Source organism: Oncorhynchus gorbuscha, linkage group LG07, assembly GCF_021184085.1.
Source record: "Oncorhynchus gorbuscha isolate QuinsamMale2020 ecotype Even-year linkage group LG07, OgorEven_v1.0, whole genome shotgun sequence".
Lineage (NCBI taxonomy): Eukaryota > Metazoa > Chordata > Actinopteri > Salmoniformes > Salmonidae > Oncorhynchus > Oncorhynchus gorbuscha.
The window spans coordinates 55546682-55574600 of NC_060179.1; the positions used below are offsets into that span (position 1 = coordinate 55546682).

General features: G+C 44.7%; 2 protein-coding genes across 4 annotated transcripts; both read left to right on the forward strand.

Annotated features, from left to right (window-relative positions):
• Positions 1–1729: 1729 nt before the first annotated feature.
• Positions 1730–18696, forward strand: ldb3b (LIM domain binding 3b). 2 transcript variants are annotated; one of them, XM_046356840.1, is made up of 9 exons: positions 1746–2059; positions 9480–9631; positions 9834–9909; positions 13680–13702; positions 15680–15877; positions 16163–16192; positions 17252–17421; positions 18047–18083; positions 18268–18696. In XM_046356840.1, the coding sequence occupies exons 1-9, from the start codon at positions 1964–1966 to the stop codon at positions 18371–18373; spliced, it is 888 nt and encodes a 295-aa protein (XP_046212796.1). In that variant the 5' UTR covers positions 1746–1963; the 3' UTR covers positions 18374–18696. The 2 variants fall into 2 exon arrangements, with proteins under 2 accessions (XP_046212795.1, XP_046212796.1); XM_046356839.1 differs by lacking the exons at positions 13680–13702; positions 15680–15877; positions 16163–16192 and adding an exon at positions 11578–11888 and having other exon boundaries at positions 1730–2059.
• Positions 18697–20550: 1854 nt separating this feature from the next.
• LOC124039275 (alpha-synuclein-like) lies at positions 20551–27622 on the forward strand. 2 transcript variants are annotated; one of them, XM_046355202.1, is made up of 6 exons: positions 20551–21040; positions 25206–25247; positions 25318–25409; positions 26177–26200; positions 27030–27068; positions 27180–27622. In XM_046355202.1, exons 1-6 carry the CDS (start codon positions 20920–20922, stop codon positions 27198–27200), a joined length of 339 nt encoding a protein of 112 aa, XP_046211158.1. In that variant the 5' UTR covers positions 20551–20919; the 3' UTR covers positions 27201–27622. The 2 variants fall into 2 exon arrangements, with proteins under 2 accessions (XP_046211158.1, XP_046211159.1); XM_046355203.1 differs by lacking the exon at positions 26177–26200 and having other exon boundaries at positions 20559–21040; positions 27180–27621.
• The last annotated feature ends 297 nt before the right edge of the window (positions 27623–27919 follow it).

Consider the following 27919-nt stretch of genomic DNA (forward strand, 5'->3'; position numbering starts at 1 on the left):
GATTGATTTGTAAAGTATTGTATCGATGAACTGATTGATGTATGTCTTGTATTGAGGAAAATAACAACTTTTCAGCTGTTATATCATTGAAATATTTCTCAAAACCTTTGTTCTAAATTAGGTGAGGGTTTATTGTAGATTTGTGATGGATGTGTAAAACAGTTTATTTTAGTTGTTTTTATATAATTTTCTAAACAAATGCATTACTGGCAGCTGTGTTTTGGTATCTGGTTGGTTATGGACTATGTACCATCAGCAGTGTATGTGAGTGTTGTGAGAAGTTGGATAGAAAATAAAAGTTTGCTGTGGGATCAGGACTTTGAAAATACATCTTGTCATCGGCACAGTGAACAGTACACGTCAGCACTGTCTCTATGAGGACACACATTATAATCTATCTCTCTCTCTCTGTGTGTGTGTGTGTGTGTGTGTGTGTGTGTGTGTGTGTGTGTGTGTGTGTGTGTGTGTGTGTGTGTGTGTGTGTGTGTGTGTGTGTGTGTGTGTGTGTGTGTGTGTGTGTGTGTGTGTGTGTGTGTGTGTGTGTGTGTGTGTGTGTGTGTGTGTGTGTGTGTGTGTGTGTGTGTGTGTGTGTGATGTATTCTGCCACAGCATGACAAGGGCAGAGAGATATGCACTTTCCATTGTGTATGTGTACACAATATCACAGCCAACCATAATACGTGTCCCTGGAGTTAATCTGTTTCAATTAAGATAACGGTCATTGTGAGCAAAATGATTAATCATAGCACTTTATGAGCAATCATTTTTAAAGGGTTAACGATCTTAGAGTTGAGCATCTGTGGCCTCAATTTATGAAAATCCTCAATAACCCACAATGTGTCATTGGTGTTACGATCATTAGTGTTACTTACTAATCCTACTGGTGGCACAACGCTATCATAATGCTAAAACACATGTAAAATCATTAAACTGCCATTGTAGTGGATTAAGAATGGGAAGATATACCCGCATTTCAAGACCTACCCTTTTTTCACCTTTCTAAGTACACAAAAAAAAAGCATGTACAGTAATCCAACATGTAGAATTTTGAAATGTAATAGTTGAATGTCCTAACATACAGAGCTGTCAAAAGGTGGTAAAAAAAAGCTTATCCTTTATCATCTTGTTGATCATGGTGACTGTCTCCTGGTAGAGGTGCTTCTCGGACATCAGACTTCGGTAATGTGTTGCTTCCCCTGGGAGAGATAACACAGAGAGAAAGGGAGTAAGAGTGAGAAATAGAAAGAGAAAGTGATAGAAAGAGAGAGTCAAGTAGTGAAAAAGTGATGCGAAGGGATATTGTGACACATTGAGAAGGTGAGATCACAGCAAAACAGACATTAAAAACAGAGAGAGAGAGAGAGAGGAATTGATTGATGCGAGGGACAGATAGAGGTAGAGCTAGGGGAGAATGTGTGAGGCTAAGAGGAGTCTATATCTGTATGTGTGAGTAATGCAGGGTGATCAGAGTGAGGCATGCTGGGGGTAGGATTACAGGCCTTATAAGGCCCCTGTGCCATCCATCCCCGTCTCTGCTCCACTCAGCTATTCTTGTCCCGTCTGTCCCTTAACCTCAACTAAGGCAAGACCTCTCTAACAACACTTTTATACACATTTTAATGCGTTGTTCAGGTTTTCAGTTTTAGGTGAATACTAGACTAGCTGTTGTGTGGTTTAAGTTTTAATTCATTTTGAGTGTGTGGTAGGTGTGTGAGTGTGCATACGTGTGTCTGTGTGTGTGTATCAGAAGCTTTTCAGCGCCTGCCCTTCCTCCCCCTATCAGGTGTTTGTCCCAACCGTCTGGAAATAACAGGGGGGGGAGAACTCCGGAACGAGACTGAAGGAGGGGAATCAGAAAGCGAGTGCAAGAGGAAACAAGTACAAAGAGGACAGCGAGTGAAGGAGGAAAGCGCTTTCAGGAGGAAGCAGGGTGTGTGTGTGTAGGTTTTAACCAAAGCTGAAGATGGCTACATATACAGTATCTCTCAATGGCTCCGCGCCATGGGGTTTCAGACTACATGGAGGAAAAGACTTCAATATGCCACTTACCATCTCTAGGGTAAGACACTACACACTTTAAGCTTTTCCTGTGTTAGAGAGGCAGACTTTGAGTGTGATAAATAGTGGTTACGGTTCGTTGCTGTGTGTGCGCGCACATGCTAAACGTGGGTCTTATTTAATGACGTAATGATTGATGACAGATGACGAGGGGTGAGGAATGACCTGCCAACTAGAGAGTTCTAAAATACACTCCTCTCCCTCTCTGTCACACCCCTCCTCTTTCCATCTAGACCTGTTGCTGTAGTTGTGTGTTATTGCTCCTGCCAGTGGATCTGGAAATGGCAAATAGCAGTAGGGGGAGGAGGCATCAGAGAGGGAGAGAGATGAGGAGAGGTGCGGTCACATGGAAAGCTGTGTGTTACCTAAAGCGTCCTGCTGGGCCTCTCGGATGCCAAGTGTGTCTCTAAAGACATCCTCTTTGTCCATCTCTGGTCCATAATGGTCGGTCCATTTCGCAGACCTGCCGGCTGCTTTGGAGCTGTGAACTCAGTCATCTCAACTCTGTCCTGTAGTCTGCATCAGCTACCTGATGCTGTGTGAGGAAAGAGTGTGATCTCTGGAGAGTCTGATCTCTCCTCATTACTGTAATGATTTGGCAGATGTGAGGTACAGAGCTAGCTAAATAGCCAGCTAGTGAGTGCTAGCTCACTTTGAGACTTTACCTTCCCTGAAACCTGAAGTGGAGTTGTTCTAGTGTTGATTTTGATGAACATGATGGCTTCTGGAGCATAACGTTTTGTTGTGAATAGAGGATCACATACAGTTTCCCAGTTTCTACTTGACTGTGTGTGTTTCTGTCACGAGGGGGGAAAAGCAACAGGTTTTGAGAATCTGGGTTGAGCAGGCAACGTGAAATAGAGGCAGACAACGACAAGGAACCGTTTTTTAAAGCATTTATTTTCGAGCATGATTCTTTCCATAACTGTTCTATTTTAAGTTGTACCAATAAAAGATTAAAACACACAAAACATAAGGGAGGAGAGAAACAAAAAAGCACAGGAAGGGATACGGACCAGGAGGCAGGCGTCCATTTTCTATATGCTTCCGTTGTCCTCCAAACCAGAGATATGGATATAACGACGTGATACTTATGTCTCCACCCTAACAATGGGATTCGTTGTCCACAGAATGGAACCCATCAAGTTCCCGCCTATTCCTCTCTTTGGATTGGTGGATGCATCTCGTTAATTGAATACTTTTTTGAAAATTCGATGAGGGCTGTTGACCTCAACCGCCTACATTCAATGGAGAGTGAATATGCATAGACCTAAGCATCACAAAAGCTATATTGGATCAAATAGGCCTCATGAAGCCAATTAGCAATTACATTTTATTTTGACACTATTATTAACCTTCTTATAAAAAATACCCAGTTCCACTGCATCACTCTTTATTTTTCACACAGGCCGATTTTGGAGTAGAGTCAGTTCCCTGTTAACTCTCCCTCCTATAGAGCAGTGGGATTGGGTAATGGAAACACTATAGTGTGATGCTATTGCATGATAACTACAGTATTAGAATTTGCGATTAGGCAATAGCTACTGTATAGAGTCATGTGATTGGTTTAGAGTAGCAATGTAGTGTCATGATTGGCAGCAGTTACTCTTCCTGGGGTCCAGCAAAATTAAGGCAGTTATACCATTTAAAAAACATTACGATACACTTCGCAACAATCTTTTGGGGGCAGCAGGTAGCCTAATGGTTAGAGTGTTGGACTTGTAACCGTAAGATCAAATCCCAGAGCTGACAAGGTAAAAATCTGTAATTCTGCCCCTGAACAAGGCAGTTAACCCACTGTTCCTACACCTTCGTTGAAAATAAGAATTTGTTCTTAACTGACTTGCCTAGTAAAGTAAAAAATATATAAACAAAAACAACACATTTCCAAACACGTTAAGTGTGCACGCTCAGGCCCCTAATCTACTACCACATATCTACAACACAAAATCAGCGTAGGCATGTGTGTATGTAAATGTATGTTTGTATGCATGTGTCAGTGACTGTTTGTGTTGCTTTATACAGTCCCCGCTGTTCCACAAGGTGCATTTATATATATATATTTTTTAATCAAATGTTATCGCTTGCACGAGTTACTTGATTTGGAATAGAGTTCCATGTAGTACTGGGCACCTCCCATAGTCTGTTCTGGACTTGGGGACTGTGAAGAGACCTCTGGTGGCATGTCTTGTGGGGTATGCATGGGTGTCTGAGCTGTGTGCCAGTAGTTCAAACATGTCATTGTGCATTCAACATGTCAGTTCCTCTCACAAATACAAGTAGTGATGAAGTCAATCTCTCCTTCACATTGAGCCACCAGAGATTGACATGCATATTATTAATAATATATATAATAATTAATAGCTCTCTGTGTACATCTAAGGGCCAGCTGTGCTGCCTTGTTCTGAGTTAATTGCAATTTTCTTAAATCCCTCTTTGTGACACCTGACCCCACGACTGAATAGTAGTCCAAGTGTGACAAAACTATGGCATGTAGGACCTGCCTTGTTGATAGTGCTGTTAAGAAGGCAGAGCAGTGCTTTATTATGGACAGACTTCTCCCTATTTTAGCTACTGTTGTATCAATATATTTTAACCATGACAACTTGCTCAATTGCTAACAAATTGCTAAATTTCTACATTATTCATTACAAGATTTAATTTAGTGAATGATTTGTCCCAAATACAATGATTTTAATTTTGAAATATTTAGGACTAACTTATTCCGTGCCACTCATTCTGAAACTAACTGCAGTTCTTTGTTAAGTGTTGCAGTCATTTCAGACGCTGTAGTAGCTGACGTGTATTGTGTTGAGTCATCCGTATACATAGACACTTTACTCAAAGCCAGTAGTAGCATGTCATTAGTAAGATTGAAAAATGTAAGGGGCCTAGACAGCTGCCCAGGGGAATTCCTGATTCTACCTGGATTATATTGGATAGGCTTCCATTAAAGAACACCCACTGTGTTCTGTTAGACAGGTAACTATTTATACACAATATAGCAGGGGTGTAAAGCCATAACACATAGGTTTTTCCCAGCAGCATACTATGATCGATTATGCCTAAAGCCTCACTGAAGTCTAACAAAACAGCCCGCACAATCTTTTTATCATCAATTTCTCTCAGCCAAACATCAGTCATTTGAAAAAGGGCTGTGCTTGTTGAATGTCCTTCCCTATAAACGTGCTGAAAGTCTGTTGTCAATTTGTTGACTGTAAAATAACGTTGTATCTGGTCAAACACATTTTTTTCCAAAACATTACTAAGGGTTGGTAGCAGGCTGATTGGTCGGCTATTTGAGCCAGTAAAGGTGGCTTTACTATTTTTAGGTAGTGGAATGACTTTTGCCTCCCTCCAGGCCTGAGGGCACATACTTTCTGGTAGGCTTAAATTGAAGATATGTTAAATATGAGTGGCAATATTGTCCACAATTATCCTCAGTCATTTTCTATCCAAGTTTTCAGACACCGGTGTCTTGTCATTGCTGATAGACAACAATACCTTTTTCGACTCTTCCACACTCACTTTACCTGAATTCTAAATTACAATGCTTTTCTTTCATAATTTGGTCAGATATACTTGGATGTGTAGTGTCATTGTTTGTTGCTGGCATGTCATGCCTAAGTTTGCTAATCTTGCCAATGAAAAATCATTACAGTAGTTGGCAATATTAGTCAGTTTTGTGATGAAAGAGCCATCTGATTTAATGAATGATGGAGCGGAGTTTGCCTTTTTGACCAAAATTTGATTTAAGATGCTCCAAAGCTTTTTACTATCATTCTTTGTCATTTATATTTGTTTCACAGTGTAGTTTCTTCTTCGTTTTATTCAGTTCAGTCACATGATTTCTCAATTTGCAGTACGTTTTCCAATCAGTTGTGCAGCCAGACTTATTTGCCATTTATTTTGCCTCATCCCTCTCAACCATACATTTTTCAATTTCTCATCAATCCACAGGAATTTAACAGTTTTTACAGTCATTTTATTGATGGGTGAATGCTTATTAGTAACTGGGAATCATTAGTCATTTCATAAATGTGTCAAGTGCAGCGTCTGGTTGCTTCTCCTTAAACACCACGGACCAACACATATTCTTTACATCAACAATATAGGAATCCCTACAAAACTTATTGTATGACCTCGTATACACTATATTAGGCCCAGGCTTTGGTTTTCCTAGATATGGCTACTATATTGTGATCGCTACATCCGATGGATCTGGATACTGCTTTCAAGCTCATTTCTGCAGCATTAGTAAAGATGTGATCAAATACATGTTGATGATTTCATTCCTGTGCTGTTTGTAACTACCCTGGTCGGTTGACTGACAACCTGAACCAGGCTGCCGGTCATTGGTTACATTTTGAAGCATTCTCTTGAGTGGGCAGTATGATGAAAGCCAGTCAATATTTAAAATCACCCAGATAATATACTTCTCTGTTGATTCATTATCAAGCATTTCACACATGTTATTTAGATACTGACTGTTAGCACTTGGTGGTCTATAGCAGCTTCCCACCAGAATGGGTTTTTAGGTGAGGCAGATGAACCTGTAGCCATATTACTTCAAGAATATTTAACATGAGTTCCTCTCTAAGCTTTAGAGGAATGCGGTTCTGAATATAAACGGCCACACCTCCACCTTTGTCTTTTCTGTAGATCTTATAAATGTATTGCTACCACTGTGTCATCAAATGTATTAACTAAGTGAGCTTCAGAGATTGTCAAAATACGAATGTCATCTGTTACCAGCAAATTATTGATTTCTTGAATCCTGATATGTTAACGTGGGCTATTTCTTAGCACTTTTCTGGGATGCTTGATTGTTTTTATTGCTTTACTGGGAAGTTTAGCAGAGGTGCTCAGGTTATTTATGTTCGTGCAGGGTGAGCTGCTCACGGTGGATTTCCTCAGTGCTAACAGTATAACTCTGGTTCATAGACACATGATTACTGCATACAATAGCTGTAGGATCAGCAGAGGCATTCAGGGCAGCAAGAGGGACATGAATTAGGTTACTCCCGTTGTCTTCCAGCGCCCCCTGTGATAATGTACATTTTCTGAAGCATTACGACAACTCAGCGGCACAATGGTAGGGATTAAATGAGCTGGTCGTGGGTCATTGATAAGTCATTGTCTCAACGCAGATAGTGTCTAGCATATAGTGTCGTGTTATTTTTGACTGGAGGATAGATGTAGGCCTGTTCATCATTATTTCCATGTTCTCAAGAGAGACGGAATACATTGTTGTGTCCCATGGCAGAGTAATGAATATTTAGGGATGGATAACAAGACCGTGATTTGTCCAAAAGTTGGTTCTGATGGATGCAGTGCATGCGTGTGTCTGTGTGTGTGTAGCTGATTCAGCATAAGCAGAGCAGGGTGGTGAAATGTTAAGAGAGCAGATGCAGTTAAGGAGAGAAAAATGGTGCTGCTGTGAAGCCATCCTGAAACAACCGAACAATTTCACACACACACACACACACACACGAATGCGGACCCACACTGAATAAATGAAGGAACAAAGGCAGAAGGCGTCACTGAGGAGAAAGAGGAAAAGAGAGCGCGAGCGGTGAAAAGAGATAGATAGAGAAGGCGGGTTTGAGTGGCACTAGCAGGTAGTTGGGGGCAGTTAGGTTAAACAGACTGATGCGGGAGGCGTCAACAGCACTCTTTATTTTTATCTCTTTAACGAGCTGCCTGTAAGCCTATCCTCTATTACAGTCCTCAGCCCGTCTCTCTGTCCATGCCCAGTCCTCAGTCCCGTCTCTCTGTCCATGGTTAGTCCTCAGCCCCGTCTCTCTGTCCATGCCCAGTCCTCAGCCCCGTCTCTCTGTCCATGCCCAGTCCTCAACCCCGTCTCTCTGTCCATGCCCAGTCCTCAGCCCCGTCTCTCTGTCCATGCTCAGTCCTCAGCCCCGTCTCTCTGTCCATGCCCAGTCCTCAGCCCCGTCTCTCTGTCCATGCCCAGTCCTCAGCCCCGTCTCTCTGTCCATGCCCAGTCCTCAGTCCCGTCTCTCTGTCCATGCCCAGTCCTCAGTCCCGTCTCTCTGTCCATGCCCAGTCCTCAGCCCCGTCTCTCTGTCCATGCCCAGTCCTCAGTCTACCCAATACCTCAGCCTTGTACCCCAGCCCCTACTCTACCTCTGACTCCCTAGTCCCCTCTAGTACTCCCTAGTCCCACAGACCTACGTACTCTGCCCTAAGAGTTGTACAGAGACTGCTGTGCATCCATCTAACTCTGCAAATGTAGCAGACGGTGGTTCGTGAAATTCACTCTTCAGCCTCAAGTGTCGCGCCTTGGGCAATTGAAGAAGGCCTTTTCCAATAGCGCAATGGGTTGGAACGCTTTAGGAAGGCGGTCGCGTGTGTCCTGAATTCAAGCCTCTGTATGAGTTGAATCAGGAGGAAGTGGTACTTGCTAAGCAAGCAGAATTGACATCTTTTACAACAACTGTCTGAGCAGTCTGTACTGCTCATTCGGTGTTTCTATCAATGCCTTTCTCTGTGGTGTTTTTTTAATGAGGAAGTTAGTTCAGATCAGTGTTTTCTGCTAGTTTTCTCTAGTTGCTGTTCTATCACGGCCCAGTCATGCCACTTGAAAGTTGCGTTTGAAAATGGTGCCCATTTCAATAAAACTATTTTGGATAACTGTTTTTAGTTTTTGTCGTTTCTAGAGGAGTATAGTATACTCAAGCAGGAGAGAACGAGACGCCAGTCCACTTTTGACAACGGACCTGACTCCTGCTGTTGTGATTGGTGCGTTAGAAAGCTGTGTTTCTTTTGTGGCGCATCTCATTGAGGTGTCTCCTGTGGAACATGACAGATAGACAGTTGAGTTCTGCTAAGATGTTGACCTGATACTATTCTGTAGGTGTTAATACATGCTGATCCATCCTGGAGTGTCCTAGTGTGATAACTACAGCTGGTCAATTAGACACAGCTTTATCTGATTGGTTTGAGCGAATGCAGATAACCTGACCGACACTAGGAATAACGACCTTATATACTGAACTAAAATATAAACACAACATGTAAAGTGTTGGTCCCATGTTTCATGAGCTGAAATAAAAGATCCCTGAAATGTTCCATACACTATAATGCTTATTTCTCTCAAATTGTGTGTGTGTTTGAGCAGAGGTATCCATGTCAGTTTTTCTTACATAACCCTGCCTCTGTTACCCTCTCTCTCTCCCCACTGGGCACACACTGGTTGAATCAACGTTGTTTCCACCTCATTTGAAGGAAATTATGTTGAACTAACGTGGAATAGACGTTGACCTGAGTTCAGTGCCCAGGGCTCGCTCTCTCTCTCTCTCTCTCTCTCTCTCTCGCTCTCGTTCTCTCGTTCTCTCTCTCTCTCGTTCGCTCCATTCCTCCCTTTCTCCTAACTCTTCTGCTTTCTCTCTCCCCTCTAGATAACTCCAGGCAGTAAGGCTGCAGGGGGCAGTCTAGTCCAGGGTGACATCATCACATCGATAGACGGCCTTAGTACAGAAGGCATGACACACCTGGAGGCACAGAACAAGATTAAGATGGCCTCCAATAAACTGGCCCTCACCATGCAAAAGTAAACATACGCACACACAGGCACACACACATACAAATGGGCGCACAAGAATGCATGTATAGAAACACACACATACACACACACACACACACACACACACACACTAGATCTTAAAATACTTACAAGATAACATGCAAAACTACATAACACATGTAATATTACTTACAAATGTAAAAGTCTGTTGTTGTGGCTCTGCACCCAGGTCGAAACGTCCTACCCTTGTTCCCATGGCAACACCCAGAATGGACTCCCCCATGTCAGTTATTCCTCACCAGAAGGTAAACACACACATGCACGCACACACAAAAAAAAGTTTCTGCATTTGAGTGTCTATGCGATTGCCCTTGAACAAAAGAAGACGGGATCAATTGAAGACTGGAAGGCTGTGTGTTGGCGCCCACTAGTGTTTCTATTGCAGCTGTAGCTTCCAAATGAAAGAGCAGAGGATCAAGCTCTGGCCAAGGCAATGACTGTTTTATGAATGGATAAAGCCATCGATCATGTGACACCATTCATTCCTATGTGAAGACTCAATAGCGCGTTGAGGCCAAATTGAATCGGTTAAGATGCCATCTCTTGGAGACATAACATGCGCCGTTTTAGTTGTTCCAGGAAGTGTCGGTGCACGCCAGCTCAGTGCTGCTTCCTCTCAACGAGTTACTCAAGTTGAAGGCCAACTGGGGTACTGGAGGCTTCCATTAGCAACTCCATTATCCTAATAACTTCTTCTTTGTGCTATTTTTAAACCCACTAGAGGCGATATCTGTGCCCCTGCAGAAATCGAACTATAATAATAAAAAAAACACCCATTAAATCCATCTGTTTAAGCTAGAGAAATGTGTTCTTTTTGCATGGGCTGCGTCTCAATCCACCGCATCCTCTGATGTCGGGCTTCCACATCTGCGGTGAAAAGTGTTAGAGCTACTGGATCAGGAGGCATCCCGAAAATCGGTCTTCTCGCAAGCCTGTAGTGTCCGACAGCTGCAAGCTTCCTTGGACTCGTCTGAAGTCAGTGCCGCCGATGTGTCAACTTCTGTTTGTATAGTCCCAATGGTTTGGGCTACAAACTATTATGAACCCCACCATCGAAAGGTGAGACTCTCACAAACACGTACATGTTTTGCTCTACGATGCCCACCAGCCTCACAAGACTCGTCTGAAGGTAACCCGGTGTCAGTTTTTTTTAAATGATTAGAAGTACATATGGAAGTACTTTAGTGCAAAGAAATGCTTAAATATGGGTAGAACATTTATTTGATAATTTTCTGAGCTTTCTTATATCTCCCAGATATAGGACAGAGACTCCAAAACATACTTCCTTTTTGTAAATGATTTTGACTGGTTTGCCACGCATTAGTATGTTATTCAAAGTGTTTCTATGGGCTAATAGCAGTAAAGCCAAATTCTATGTTTTATCAAATATCTGTTCAAATTCCAAATCAAATAGCTAAATGACCCTTGTTATTACCATCGTAAAATAATTCCATATGTTAGCGTAGTAAAAACCCAGCCCGGACCCTTGGACCTTAGGGAATTGGTTTAAGGACATACATGAAGACTGGAAGGCTGTGTGTTGGCGCCCACTAGTGTTTCGAAAAAATTTAAATACATCTGGTGTATTAGAAGCAATTATTAGTACCATGATTGGATTTACACAAAGACTGTCATTTTTCCGTTCACCATAATGGGGAGGGGGACGCTAATGCGGTCAGTCTTGAACCTCCGTGGCTTCAATGAAAGGGGGCAGTTGTTCTCCCCTGGGCCAAATAGTGAAGAGGATACACCACCTCCTATCTATCTATCTATCTATCTATCTATCTATCTATCTATCTATCTATCTATCTATCTATCTATCTATCTATCTATCTATCTATCTATCTATCTATCTTTTTCTCCCCATTTCTCAGTTTTTCTGAGTCCCTCACTCTATCTCTCTTGTCATTAAGGAGGGTGAGCATGTTAAAAAAGAAGTAGAAGAAGAAGAAGAGGTGGAGGCGAAGAAGTTTGGGAGACTATTGTCTAAAAAGCCTGTAGAGCCGACCCCTGCCCGCCGTACCCCCTCTCCGCTCCTCCCCCCCTCCCTTGCTGCTGCAGTGTCTCTCTCGAGCCAGAAGGGACAGTATAACTCCCCCATCAGCCTGTACTCTGCACACACTCTCAGAGAGATGGCCCTGCTGCAAGGCAAGGTTGCAGGAGATGGGGCAGGGGCCGCCAAGCTGGGAGGAGAGGGGGCAGACAGCGGAGTGCCGTTTCTAGGGTAGGTAGCCTGGGGCCATAATGAAATGGTACCCAGTTCCCTGTATAGTACACTTCTTTTGGCCACGTGTTCCCTTTATATTGCACTTCTGTTGACCAGAGTCTCACTGAGTTCCCGATCACCTCCTCCGGCAACAAAACATCCAAACTAACTAGGAGACAAAACACTCCCTCCTCTCCCAACCACGGGACCTACTGGAACAACGTCCTTGTTGTACTGTCCCAATTTTTTATTTCCCTCCTCACTCTGTTCCTGTCCCCACCACCTCCCCTGGCTATCTCCACTCTAGGACAACTTAGGGTATGAGCCGGGGGGGGGGGGGGGTCACACATCCCTGCCCACCTGTGTGCACATTAAACAGGACAGTGATCAAGAATACTCAGAACATTCCGTGATTCTCCTGGAACACATTCTCCTGGCTCACATGCACACTCGCCGCTCGAAGTGGTAACGTGCACACTCTGACACACACCTGGACTGTCTCCAGGTAACACTGCACCACACTCTGTGGATGACGACTACAGTCATTCCGCTGACGACAGGTGCTTTAGCTGTTAGGAGTTGATGGCCTTTGAGGGAGCATCGCTGTCACTACTTTGCTAAACTCAGCTGAGCTGGGGGGTGAAGTTCGGTGGCTGTGCTGACCAGCATATGGTAGACGTGTCCAGTAAAGTGTCGGTAAGCACGACCGTATACTCACGCAGATCCCTGGTTCAGTACAGGCGACTCTCTTTTTGTAAGCTCACATGCACACAAACTCGGGAACAGCTGCTTCTCGGCACGTTGGAATGTTCCACTCGGGTTGCAATGCATCCCAAGCATCTCATACAGTATCACACACACACACACACACACACACACACACACACACACACACACACACACACACACACACACACACACACACACACACACACACACACACACACACACACACACACACACACACACACACACACACACACACACACACACACACACACACACACACACAGTGTCCCGGGACAGATCCATCTCTATATACAGCCCATGACACATAGGCTTCAACAATTTGTGTAGTGTGTGTGTCTTGGGGGTTTGGGCTGAAAGTAAAAAGACATTTCCGTTCTCTCCATGAAAATGAACAATAAAATACTCTTCTTCTTCTGTCTGAGTGTTTGTGCGTACGCTTGTGCATGTCTATGAGTGTCTGTGTACGTGTGTGTGTACGTGTGTGTGTGTGTGTGTGTGTGTGTGTGTGTGTGTGTGTGTGTGTGTGTGTGTGTGTGTGTGTGTGTGTGTGTGTGTGTGTGTGTGTGTGTGTGTGTGTGTGTGTGTGTGTGTGTGTGTGTGTGTGTGTGTGTGTGTGTGTCATGTGATTGTGGAGCCCCTGCTCCTGTCAGTTAGTCTGCTGAGTCACAGGCAATCCTGGGAAATATCACAGTTGATGACACACAACTGCCTTTATAAACTGGGTGATTCGAGCCCTGAATGCTGATTGGCTGAAAGCCGTGGGTTTGACAAAAGATTTCTTGTTGCTGTTCTAATTACGTTGGTAACCAGTTTATAATAGTAATAAGGCACCTCGGGGGTTGGTGGTATATGACCAATATACCATGGCTAAGGGCTGTATCCAGGCACTCCACGTTGCATCGTGCCCAAGAACAGCCCTTAGCCATGGTATATTTGCCATATACCACACCCCCTCATGCATTATTGCTTAATTATAACACACAGAATGACTCCTATACCTTACTATCTGGTAATATCTCTCTCTCTCTCTCTCTCTCTCTCTCTCTCATATTGTTACAGATTATTGCAAACACGGCTGGAAAGTCAGTACCGTCTGAATGTGCAGAATTTGCATGAACAAAGTTGAAGAGGTTGTATTTGTGCATGCTTAGCTGTGTGTACTTCGTGAATGGCATCTTGCCCATAGTGTGAGCATTGATCGATTCTCTCGTGATGGTGGTGTGTCTATTCTGAGCATTTTTGTCAGAATCATCCTGCCAGTTTGCTGTGTGTATGTGGCAGTCTCCGCTTGCAGAACGAGGTAACACTTAATCACTCAATGTACACGCACAAACATGGATATTGAAACAAACAATTTCAAAAAATCCACCTGCAATTGAACATGCTTGGAAATATGATAATGATGGGTGTGGCCTTGGTTCAAATGGATGTGTATGAGTTCAGGCCCCTGTACTACGGGAAAAAATAGGGCCTCAAAATAAGGTCTTATGAAATACGGATGGTAGATAAAGAAGATATGATGACATAATCACTTAGGATCTCACTTGGTGAAGTCCATAGGACAAAAAACAGATGCCTGCAATGCCTCTGTTACTAACAAATACAGTTAAGAGTGGAAACTCTACAATTGACTTGAATAATGATTTTTTTTTGTATTTTCTTTTTTAACTTTTATTTAGCTAGGAAAGTCCGATAAGATTATTATTTTCAATGACAGCCTACCCCGGCCAAACCCGGACGACCCTGGGCCAATTTTTCGCCGCCCTATGGGACTCCCAATCACAAGCCGGATGTGATACAGCCTGGATTCAAACCAGGGATTGTGGTGACACCTTTTGCACTGGAATGCAGTGCCTTAGACCGCTACACCACTTGAGAGCCCTAAGCAATGTGTTAATGTATCACTGTTCCGGTGTGTATGTGAGTCCACGGACTCACATACATTTAACATTCTCTGTGTAAATAGTTTTTATTTGACACTGGAGAATTTGCTGTGTAGACATGCGTTCACAATATATTCCGTATGGTACTACACGTGTGTGTGTGTGTGTGTGTGTGTGTGTGTGTGTGTGTGTGTGTGTGTGTGTGTGTGTGTGTGTGTGTGTGTGTGTGTGTGTGTGTGTGTGTGTGTGTGTGTGTGTGTGTGTGTGTGTGTGTGTGTGTGTGTGTGTGTGTGTGTGTGTGTGTGTGTGTGTGTGTGTGTGTGTGTGTGTGTGTGTGTGTGTGTGCATGTACACATTGGTAGTATATGTGCATTAGTAAAGCATCATAACTAACTAGGAATTTACAGTGTGTAAAGTGCAGAGTGTGTTTGCGTCTTACAGCCTGTTTAGTAGTGGCTTGGGTTGATTTGGTTTTCCTTGCTAGTCCGTAAAACGTGTCAGAGACATTGTATTTCTTGACCACTTTGTGATCAGGTGAATTTTCTTGAAGTCATGGCTTATGCTCAATTTACTAGTCCTGAGGTGACACTATAGACAATGTATTTCACATCAAATAAATAATAAAGTAAGTAGAAAAAGCGAAGTCTGCTTACATTGTAGATAGAGACTAGGTACAAAGTAAGCAGTGAGACTGACGAGAGAGACAAACAGGTACTATACAATCAGATATCGCATACAGGAGAGACAGACAGGTAGTGCTAGTGTACTGGAGAGACTGGCAGGTACAATGTAATCAGTGGTACTGTAGATGTACAAGAGTGAGACAGACCAGGAGTAAGCGAAGTCATTAGTAGTGTTTATCATGTGTGTATACCTTGTAGTACTGTGCAGTGTGTGAGCCCGCAGATAGAGGAAGGTAAGTGATGACTCTGAACCCTACTCCTCTTGCACCTCTCACCATCCCTGCACCTTTTTTTCTCTCTTTCTTTTCTTCTTCTCTCCCCTTTTTATATCATCTCCGCCCGGTCGTCTGATTCCCTTACAACCTGTGAACCCAAATATGGATCCCCATCGCCGCCTGCCCCTTCATTGCACAATACCCGACCAACCCTCCCAAAAATGAACCTTTATCCCTGACCCTTGACCCTGTATCCCCCCGACCATATCCCTCTCCAGTCAGGAGTATGTGCCCAGCTTTAACCCCATAGCTCTGAAGGACTCGGCTCTGTCTACCCATAAGCCCATCGAGGTGCGCGGCCCGGGAGGCAAGGCCACCATCGTTCACGCTCAGTACAACACCCCCATCTCCATGTACTCACAGGATGCCATCATGGACGCTATTGCCGGACAGTCACAGTCCAAGGGCCATGAGGGGTAGGAGAGCACACACACAATGCAGAGAATACATTTTGTGTTAAGAGGCGGGAACTCTGTCTGGGTCCTGCTGTACTTCTCCACTCCCAGTTATCGTCTGTGTCAATCACGGCTTTCTTTCTTTTTTTCTATCCTTCCTTCCTTCCTTCCTTCCTTCCTTCCTTCCTTCCTTCCTTCCTTCCTTCCTTCCTTCCTTCACTTAATCTACAACCCACCAACCAATCAACCACCCCTGTGTTGTCATCCAAACCCCCACCTCGCCCCCCTCTGGTCATGTGACCTCAGTGAGGATGTACCTGCTGGCTCCCCCCTGGCGTAAGTATCACCCCCGACTCATCCTTTACTCACCGCCTACTCATATCTGATATGTAAATAACGTGTAATAAACTAATATTGGGCTCATGTTCGGCTTATATGCTGTAAGTCTAATAAACCGTATCAAACTCACATCTGCCTCATATGATATCATCTCATGATACATTTGCATATATCACATGGCTCTTGTACTTTTCACATGGCTCTATCCATGTGTCTAGCTCTTTTTCTGTCTGTGCGTCTGTCTCATGGTCCGTGTGTCCAGTTTCTTGCATCCAGAGGTGAACTGCGATGTTTCAGGGGTTAACTAAGCTGTCTCAGAATGTTTTCAGGGGTCAACTCAGTTCTGATGACATAAAAGGGAATTTTCTGAGTATCACTGGTCTCCCCCTCCTGTTCTAACCCTCCAAACACTACACGATGCTCCTAACCCTACACACTAAAAACAAATGGTTCTATATAGTGACATATAAGGATTCTTTGGCTTGTAGCCATAGCAGAATCCTTTTTGGTGCTCTATGAAACCTTTTTTGAAGGTTCTATAAAGAACCATGCTCATGAGGTTCTAAATGTAATACATGATACAATAATAAAAAACTATTGAATTTTAACAATATTATATGGCTATTAAACCAGAATTTAAAAAAAAAACTGTTTGGTTCCACAAAGAACCTTTAAGATTGAGAAAGGTTCTTTATAGAACCATTCCACATAAAGGTTCTGTAAATAACCATTAAAAAATAATTCTATATAGCACCAAAAAAGGGTTCCACTGTGGTTACAACCTTTTTTTAATGGTTCTTTATGAAACCTTTATTGAGAATGGTTCTATAAAGAAAAATACCATAGTTTTTATTTTTGTGCAAAGGAACAAGCTGAATCCGGTGGGTGTGATAGCGCTGAGCCAGCTGGGGGGACGATGTGTAGAGAATTGACAACTACTAACTTACTCCAGGGTTTAAACAAACTTGGTCCTATGTAATGTGCATCCATCCTTCTTCTATCCCCTACGGTCTGCATTCCGTTACTAGTTACTGACATCATGTCCCCTGCCTGCAGTGGTTCCCTGCCTATGAAGGACCCGGTGGTTGACAGTGCGTCTCCAGTCTACCAGGCTGTGATCCAGACACATGATAGAGATGAGGAGATTGCCGAGTGGGCCAGACGGGCTGCCAACTTGCAGTCCAAGAGCTTCAAGATGCTGGCCCACCTCACCGGCACCGAATACAGTCAGTACACCTCTACTCAACGACCTCTTTCTCGCGCTCTTGTTCTGTCTAGCTCTTATTCTCTCTCTATGCTCTCCTTCCCTCTTCATCTCATGTCTTCTCGGTTTCTGTACTTCAGAAATTTCTCCTCTTCATGTTTTATGTATCCTTGTAACGGGCGTTCTTCGTTTGTAGAAAGAGAGTCGGACCGAAATGCAGCGTGGTGGTTACTCATGTCTTTAATGAATGAATCGCGATACATGAAATAACTGATACAAATACAAAACAACAAATGGAACGTGGAAACTAATTACAGCATATCTGGTGAAACTACACAGAGACAGGAACAATCACCCACGAAATACAAAGTGAAACCCAGGCTACCTAAATACGGTTCCCAATCAGAGACAACGAGAATCACCTGACTCTGATTGAGAACTGCCTCAGGCAGCCAACCTATGCTACACCCCTACTCAGCCGCAATCCCAATACCTACAAAACCCCCAATACGAAACACAACATTAAACCCATGTCACACCCTGGCCTGAACAAATAATTAAAGAAAACACAAAATACTAAGACCAAGGCGTGACAATCCTCACCTCTCTTCTCCCTCTCTTCTCTTCCCTCCCTTCGCTGTCCTCAGTGCAAGACCCAGATGAGGAGGCCCTGCAGAGGTCGAGGTGAGGCGCGCGCACACACACACACACACACACACACACACACACACACACACACACACACACACACACACACACACACACACACACACACACGCACGCACGCACGCACGCACGCACGCACGCACGCACGCACGCACGCACGCACACTTTACCCTCCGTCTTTCTCTCTCTGTCTTTCTCCCAGGGATAAGTTTGAATCGGAGGTGAAAGGACCTCGCTTCCGCAAGCTGAAGAACTGGCACAACGGGCTCTCAGCTCAGATCCTCAATGTCCCTGAGACTCCCTTCTGATTTATCTGCCAGATCTATCCTTTATCTTAGGAATGATTATAATGTTTGGAATGGTTTTTGCTTTTCTTTCTTGTTGGTTGTTTTGCCTCTCCTAACTGATAGGGAATTGTACAAAAAAAGTATTTAAGAGAAATTGTAAAAGTGATCATGTAAACACACACTCGTGAACACAGACATGCGCACACACACACATGCACACACACACCTATGTACGCATGCTAACAATGAACAAAGATGCACACACATACATATGAATGCACATATACCCACACAATTTAAATGTACTATTATCGATGTGAATAAATATTTTCTTTAAATCAAAATGCCTATGTGAGTGTTGGTCATGTGTCTCGTGTGTCTCTCTCTGGTAGGTTTCTTTCAACATACTGACATAATCTCAGACACCCGGTGATCAACAGTTGAAATGAGATAGGTAGGGAGATACAGTGCATTCGGAAAGTATTCAGACCCCTTGACTTTTTCCACATTTTATTACGTTACAGCCTTATTCTAAAATGGTTTGAATAAAACAATTTCCTCATCAATCTATACACAATACCCCATAATGACATTGCAAAAAACACTTTTTGGAATTTTTGGGGGAAAATGGATTAAAAAGAAAAAACAGAAATACCTTTATTTATAGACAGTACCATACAAAAGTTTGGTCACACCTACTCATTCCAGGGGTTTTCTTTATTTTACTATTTTCTACATTGTAGAATAATAGTGAAGACATCAAAACTATGAAATAACACATATGGAATCATGAAGTAACCAAAAAGGTGTTAAACGAAACAAAATAGATTCTATATTTGAGATTCTTCAAAGTAGCCACCCTTTGCCTTGATGGCAGCTTTGCACACTCTTGGCATTCTCTCAACCAGCATCATGAGTTAGTCACCTGGAATGCATTTCAATTAACAAATCAGTTGTGTTGTGACATGTAAGGGTGATATACAGAATATAGCCCTATTTGGTAAAAGACCAAGTCTATATTATGTCAAAAAGAGCTCAAATAAGAAAAGACATGAAGGTCAGTCAATCCAGAACATTTCAAGAACTTTGAAAGTTTTTCAAGTGCAGTCACATAAACCATCAAGCTCTGATGAAACTGGCTCTCGTAAAGAGGATAAGAGGATACCCAAGAAGGGTCGAGGCTGTCTGCCAAAGGTGCTTCAACAAAGTGATGAGTAAAGGGTCTGAATACTTATGTAAATGTAATTTCATTGTTTTTATATATTATATATTTGCAAACAATCCTAAAAAACCTGTTCTTGCTTTGTCATTATGGGGTATTGTGTGTTGATTGATGAGGGGGGAAAAATATTTAATACATTTTAGAATAAAGCTGTAACAAAAAGTCAAGGAGTCTGAATACTTTCCGAATGCATTGTATGTTAGGGCGGAGAAAGGGAGAACGAGTTGTAGGAGATGAAAGCGGGAGACAGGACAAGTGATGATGTTGCATCTTCAAACTTGGCTGGGAAAGTCCTTAGTGTCCTTTTTTTGGGGAGGGGGGGGGGGGATCGATTCCATGGATCTGCTGTGTCATGATGCAGTGTGTATTATGGTCACTGGAGGGAGTGTCTCAACCACGGACACGTTCTGCGGGTTGAATCTAGATAGATTTAAGAGAACAGCTCATAAGGGGGGTGGGTTAAAGAGGGGGTGTAGGGATGAGTCAGCATTCTTCACACAACCCAGAGAAAGAAACGGACCAAGCTAATACTATGGTCCATTTCTCACTTCTTCAAAGTGTGCACTCATTCACCCCCCATGCATGGATTTAAAAGGATTGAACTGGACCCTCTTTGATTGGAGTGGTGTAAGGCAGCTTCCACCATGTCTTTGCCCCCCCCCCCCTTCCCCCGGATGTGAGGAATATGGTGGAAGCTGAGTGAGGTCAGAGGTGATGTTGCAGCACACTGTAGATTCATCTAATAATATGACAATATAACTGATCAATAAAACTGAAGAATCAACCCCAGCAATCTCAACAATCTCTCCAATCTATTAGATTTTTCATCTAATGCATTACTTATCAGTTACTTCACATAAAACGTATCTCAGACAGATCAACCTGCGCATTAAATATGGAGTCGTCGCACTTCGAGTGTGAGTGAGAGGGGAGAGGGGGGGGGGCGGGGTTGGCTGCAGCGTGACTTAAATATGCTGCAGCATCCAGCAGGTTGTGTCTTTCTGTCTCTCGTTCTCTCCATCGCACGCACGCCTGCTCTCTCTTTATTTTTCTCTTCCTCTCTCCTCTCTCTGCTCGGTCGCTCGCTCCTCTTCTCTCTCAGTCTGCATCCTGTAGCCCTGCTGTGCAGTCCTCTCTCCTTCTTTCGCTCTCTACTTCGCTCTCTCTGCAGCGCTATTGGAGAAGAAGTCACTGACACACACACACAATCTCTTCCTCACACACAGTCTCTTCCTCACACACACACACACACACACACTTCGTCTCTCTCACACGCTCTGTGCGACCAGCCCAGCCAGCAGGCCCGTTTCGGAGCAGGGGAGCCCAGTAGAGACCTAATCCCAGGATGGATGTACTGATGAGAGGGTTCAGCATGGCTAAGGAGGGGGTGGTGGCCGCAGCAGAGAAGACTAAGGCTGGGGTGGAGGGGGCAGCCGCCAAGACCAAGGAGGGGGTCATGTATGTAGGTAAGTGTTTGTGTGTGTGTCTGTGTGTGTGCTCAAAAGGGCTCCCGTGGGTGCACCAGTCTGGGACAGTTACAGTGAGAAGTGAGAAGAAGGGGAGGTGGTTGCCAAGGAGCAGAGGCAGAATACTGCAGAACTGGTGCAGAGAGAGAGAGGGAGAGAGAGTGAGGAGGAGGAGAGGGGGAAGAAAGAGAGAGCTGGGGTGTGGTGGAGACAAGGATGGAGGAAAGAGTAGATGGAGAGATAGGGAGACATTGAGTGAGGGAATCAGAGAAAGAGAGGAGGATCGAGAAAAATTAATTAGCAGAGAGTGATGAGCAAAACGAAGAGGAAAAATGAGTGGATGAGAAAGGATGAGAGGAAGAGAGAAAATGGGAGGGAACTAGACAAGAGGAGCGGAGAGAGGGAAAGTGTGACATTGGGGGATAGTGTGGCGGCACTGCAGCAGTTCATAAGAGCGCTATAACATGTTATAATCAAGATAAGACCATGCCAAGGCTGCTACCACCAGGTCATTAGATAGGGTCCAGTACTGTGAGAGGGGATTCTGTGAGGGGATTCACCAGTGTGTGTGAGTGTATTTGTGCGTCAGAGCTCAAGGTTAGCCTGTGTGAGGGCCAAAGGGTTTGGGGTAGGAACAGGGTATGCATGCTGGCACGCGCACACACATGCGCACACATGCATGCACACACACACACACACACACACACACACACACACACACACACACACACACACACACACACACACACACACACACACACACACACACACACACACACACACACACACACACACACACACACACACACACACACACACACACACACACACACACACACACGTCATTCTGACAGTTACAGCTAACACTCTGCAGAATATCAAGACAGACAGAAAAACGTGATGGACCTGATGAAACGTGTGTGTGTGTTTTTGTATTATTTGTGGCTGGGGGGCGGGGCATCAGGGACATGGAGCACTGCAGCAATCCTCTCTCTTCGCCCCCGTGTGTTGTGTGGTGTGTATGCGCATGCGTGTGTGTCCTCACGTGCTGCTGGCTAGTGTGTGACCGTTGATGACTAACTACCTTCCTCCCCCTTCAGAGTATATGCCCTTTACAACTAGGGAACAGAGAGAGGGAGTGATGGGGAGAGACAAAGAGAGAGAGAGGGGGGGGCAATCTTTAATGGCTCAATTCAACATTCATTCATAGCCAAATCAATGCCAATTGACAATTAAAAGGGAGAGAGAGATACAGAGAGAGGGGGGGGGGGGTGTTATGTCATAGAGCTAGCAGCTTAAAGATCAACAGATGGAGAAAGAGAGGGAGCGAGATGGATAAAGCCAGAGTAGGGGATAGAGAGGGGAATGGCGAGTGGTGGATAGAGGTAGAGGATAGAGAGGTGGACAAAGAGGAGCTGTAGTTAGAGAAAGAGAGAGAAATGTATTCAGTGGATTGTCGAGGCTCAATGTCCCTGATCACCTACTGCATCTAATCTATCAACTGAGACTTCATGACCTCCGCAGAGTGTGTGTGTGAATGTGTGTGTGTGTTAGCCCATTAAAGGAGCAGAGCCGGTCCAATCGGAGCGAATCACGTGTGGATTATTACCTCTATCACAAAATGCAAAAGCAGAATGCACCTCCTCGCTAACAAGGTCGTCCACTCAGAGCTTACTGGAGCAGAAGTGTGCGTGTGTCGGTGTGTGTGTTCTGTCCTATGGAGCGTACGGCCGTTTCACAGGTCATTGGCTGAAGAGGAGCGCTCTCTCTCTCTCTCTCAGGGGTAAACCCTGCTGCTAAACCTTACAGCTAAAACACTGCATTTGGTCCTTGGCCTGGATAGTGTAGACAGACAGACAGGTCCTACGCACATACAGACAGACACACACGCAGTCGGATATGCTAGATAGAGGCCGTACCCAGGAGGGGTGCTCCTCTGACTCAGAGAAGGAAGCTGTGTCATAGCCACGCTGCAAATGGGTGTGTGTATTGGTGTATGTCTGCTGCAGTACTGCGCAGCTCGGCACGTGGCTCACAGACTACAGGGAGCGTGCAGAGAGAGAGAAAGAGAGAGAAATAGACCGAGGTGGAACAAGAGGGGAGAGAAAAAAAGAGGTAGCGAAATGGAGGAGGAAGCGAGGCATCTGCAGTTCTGAGACTGTGGAGGAGAGAGAAAGGGGGGACGAGAGATAGAGATAAAGCGAGAGTGTGCATCTCCAATGAACTGTGTGCTATGGAAACGTGTGTCATGTATGTGAAAGAGATATCATTATTCTGTTTTCTCTCTATACCCCTCCCACTCTCTCTATACCCCCTCCCTCTCTCTTTTTCCCTCTATCCAGCTGGTTACATAACTACTATTTAATCAGCCTAGGAACCTTTCATACTGTAGCATCAGAGAAACACTGTCTATGGAGGAGCGTACTTAGAAGATAATATCATCCATTTGGATTTTACAGAGTGTGACATACTGCTGCTGAATTCTACACTGCCACCTGCAGTGCTCTCCCTGCTACTACAACCTCACCCAATAAATGAGCAAAAAAAAAAAGAAATGTCCTCTCACTGTCAACTGCGTTTATTTTCAGCAAACGTATTATTATATTTTGTATGAACATAACAAGATTAAAAAACTGAGACATAAACTGAACAAGTTCCACAGATATGTGACTAAAAGAAATATAATAATGTGTCCCTGAACAAAGGGGGGGGATCAAAATCAAAAGTAATAGTCAGTATCTGGTGTGGCCACCAGCTGCATTAAGTACTGCAGTGCATCTCCTCCTCATGGACTGCATCCGATTTGCCAGTTCTTGCTGTTACCCAACTCTTCCACCAAGGCACATGCAAGTTCCCGGACATTTCTGGGGGGAATGGACCTAGCCCTTACCCTCCGATCCAACAGGTCCCAGACGTGAGATCCGGGCTCTTCGCTGGCCATGGAAGAACACTGACATTCCTGTATTGCAGGAAATCACGCACAGAATGAGCAGTATGGCTGGTGGCATTGTCATGCTGGAGGGTCATTTCAGGATGAGCCTGCAGGAAGGGCAAAAGATGAGGGAGGAGTTCCCTGTAATGCATAGCATTGAGATTGCCTGCAATGACAACAAGCTCAGTCAGATGATGCTGTGACACACTGCTCCAGACCATGACGGACCCTCCACTTCCAAATCTATCCCCCTCCAGAGTACAGGCCTCGGTGTAACGCTCATTCCTTCAACGATAAACGCGAATCCGACCATCACCCCTGGTGAGACAAAACCGCGACTCGTCAGTGAAGAGCACTTTTTGCCAGTCCTGTCTGGTCCAGCGACGGTGGGTTTGTGCCCATAGGGGACGTTGTTGCTGGTGATGTCTGGAGAGGACCTGCCTTACAACAGGCCTACAAGCCCTCAGTCCAGCCTCTCTCAGCCTGTTGCGGACAGTCTGAGCACTGATGGAGGGATTGTGCGTTCCTGTTGTAACTCAGGCAGTTGTTGTTGTCATCCTGTACCTGTCCCGCAGGTGTGATGTTCAGATGTACCGATCCTGTGCGGGTGTTTTTACACGTGGTCAGCCACTACGAGAACAGCTGTCCTGTCTCCCTGTAGCGCTGTCTTAGGCGTCTCACAGTACGGACATTGCAATTTATTGCCCTGGCCACATCTGCAGTCCTCATGCCTCCTTGCACATTCACCCTGATGAGCAGGGACCCTGGGCATCTTTCTTTTGGTGTTTTTCAGAGTCAGTAGAAAGGCCTCTTTAGTGTCCTAAGTTTTCATAACTGTGACCTTAATTGCCTACCGTCTGTAAGATGTTAGTGTCTTAACGAGCGTTCCACAGGTGCATGTCCATTAATTGTTTATGGTTCATTGAACAAGCATGGGAAACAGTGTTTAAACCCTTTACAATGAAGATCTGTGAAGTCCTTTGGATTTTTACGATTTATCTTTGAAAGACAAGGTCCTGAAAAAGGGAAGTTTATGTTTTGCTGAGTTTACATTACTAAACGGTCACAACAGATTTATGTTTGCTGCACTCCTTCATTAACACAGTACTTCTTAGGCTGCGTTTATATAGTTAATCACAAAACTGATCCCTGATCATGTTTCATGGCATCCATTGCAATGTGATTGCAATATATTGATCTGTTGACACGTTGTGATGTCTCGCCTGTCCTCAGGTTCAAAGACAAAGGAGGGAATGGACGCAGGAGTAAACAAAGGTGAGACACACACACATTCTTGTGGGATCGGATTGATTTTTTAACTGACTGATCGATCTCTTTGTGTCAGTTGCTAACCGCGACCAGGCAAACATCGTCGGGGACCCCACTGCTGCCGGAGCTGACCTCTCGCAGGGTGGCATGGAGAACACCGGACAGGCGGTGAGTTACCATGACAACAGATGAAAGAATGATTGATCAATTAGTGACTGACAGGTCAATGTGAACAAGAATATTCAAGTGATCAACATACTAATAACTAGACACCAAACTTGACATTGTCATTCAGGTAGCCTATGAAAGCCCAGGCTTCTGGCATCGTGAGACCTTCAATCAGGTGGCACAGCACCCTTTTTAAATTATTACAATAGAATGAGAAATACAACTAGGTTGAGCAACAACATGACTGCAGCATCAACAATCATAACAGTGTCTAAATCCTTCAGTTGGGCTCAGACAGTAGTGCTTTTGCCTGCGAACAGTCTGCTGCTTGACCACATGGTGGCGCTATTTAATACAGTACAGCAGCACAGAGACAGACTGGAATGACAGCTCCTCTAATAGCCAGTGGTTCAGAGGTCCAGGCAGATTAGGTATGACGGTAGGCCTATAACTCACTCCACATTCCCAATATGAAGAGGTCTGTATTTTTCTGCTGTGAATCGAGTGTGTGTGTGCGAAGGTGTGTTTTACTTTGCTGGTTGGCACCTTTCTGTGTGTGGCATCCAGTTTCGATGTCCTACTGTTGTGATCCTGCTATGCTGTTGTGTTGCGATGCTATTGTGTGTGCTGAGAGTGTTGATATTGTGTGTTGATATAGCTTCTATTTTGCGCGCTTACGTTGCAATTGTAGCAGTGCTGTGTTGGCGTTGTGCTGCTAACCCTTTCTTGTTATTGTTGTGTTTGTTTCCTCTACGTTCCATTGGTAGGAGGAGCCTCAGCCTGTATACGAGGTGCCTATTGGGCAGGAGAGAGAAGGGGGGGGGGGGGTTCAGAGGTTATAGGTTATGGCGGGGTGGCTGGCTAGGGAATGCTGCATGATTCCGCCTAACATAGATCATCCCTAAGTGCACATATCATTCCTAAGGGGGCTTTGAAACACTGACAGCCTAGTGTGCTGTTAGGACCTGGGGTTACATTCTAAACCTGTTTTAACCCTCTCCTAACCCTCTCCTAACCCTCTCCATAACCATGTCTAACTGTGTTCTACTTCAGCTAGGTGTAATATAGATAATGACGCTGCATCTCTGGTGTAGCATATGGACATGCACTTACTCTGAATGGATCCCTCTGGTTAGGGTGCACAGAAAAAGTGTAACAGAGTTTGTTCCTGTGCCATGCTAATGACTGCTGACAAAAAGAATGGCTTTGGTTGGTTGGGGCAACATTACTTCAGGTCTCAAGGAGGGCGCCATCACATCTACTCTGCTAGCTATGGAATGCTAACCTCCGCCTCATTAGACACTCCAGCTCAGAGACTGGGACTGAGTGGCCTTGTATCATTCTTAACCCTGTCATAAGCATGACATAAGGGATAATGTGCTTGATGTAGCTGTAACCTACTGGGTTTGAAGCCACGGCGTCTGCACGCCACACGATTGCGCTAGCCCAAAGCACCAAAGCCTAGGTACCAGGTCTAGGAGCCAACACAAGTCTTCAGGTCTCAGGCAAGGTTACCCATCACATGAACATGGTTCACTGCTTGAGACCCTAGACCTCTCATGTCATCCCACCTTCATTTTCTTCCTTCCCTACTCTTACGTAAACTCTCTCTCTCTGTAGGCGGAATATGGAGGAATGGAGCAGGGAGGAGAAGGAGAGGTAAGTGATAACGAACCACAGGTTTTTTGTTACTTTCTTTATGCATAAGATGGTGATATCATGACATGATTGTTGATACTCCCTCTCTCGCTCACTCTCACTCACTCGCAGGGCTCTCAGGGCGGCTACTAGTCATTCCAGGGATCTCTTCTCCCCAGCCTTCCGTTTGGTCGCTCGCTACCCTCACCCTGCTGTTCCAGACTTCCAGATGTTCTACTTCTTTTTTTGTGACTTTATGGAACCAAAACCGATACAGACTCTTCCAGATACCCCCTTTGCCCTCCCTAATACCCTCTGTTGCTCCTAGCAGCCCCCTTCTGGCCCCCCTCTCCTGTATAGCTCCCTGCCTTTGTGTCGTTGTCGTCATGTTGTTCGCCCTAGTGTTATGTTCTCCCTATCGCCACCCAGTACTCTATCAAGAGGCCTGCGCACACACACACACACACACACACACACACACACACACACACACACACACACACACACACACACACACACACACACACACACACACACACACACACACACACGTACACACACGTACACACACACACACACACACACACACACACACACACACACACACACACACACACACACACACACACACACACACACACACACACACACACACACACACACACACACACACACACACACACACACACACACACACACACACACACACACACACACACACACACACACACACACACACACACACACACACACACACACACACACACACACGAGAGCTGTGATGATTATTCAGGACTACGGAACCACAGAGAGATGTATCGTAGTTTGGATGCTTGTGTGTGTGTCTCTGTTAGACGTGTCAGGTAGTAGGC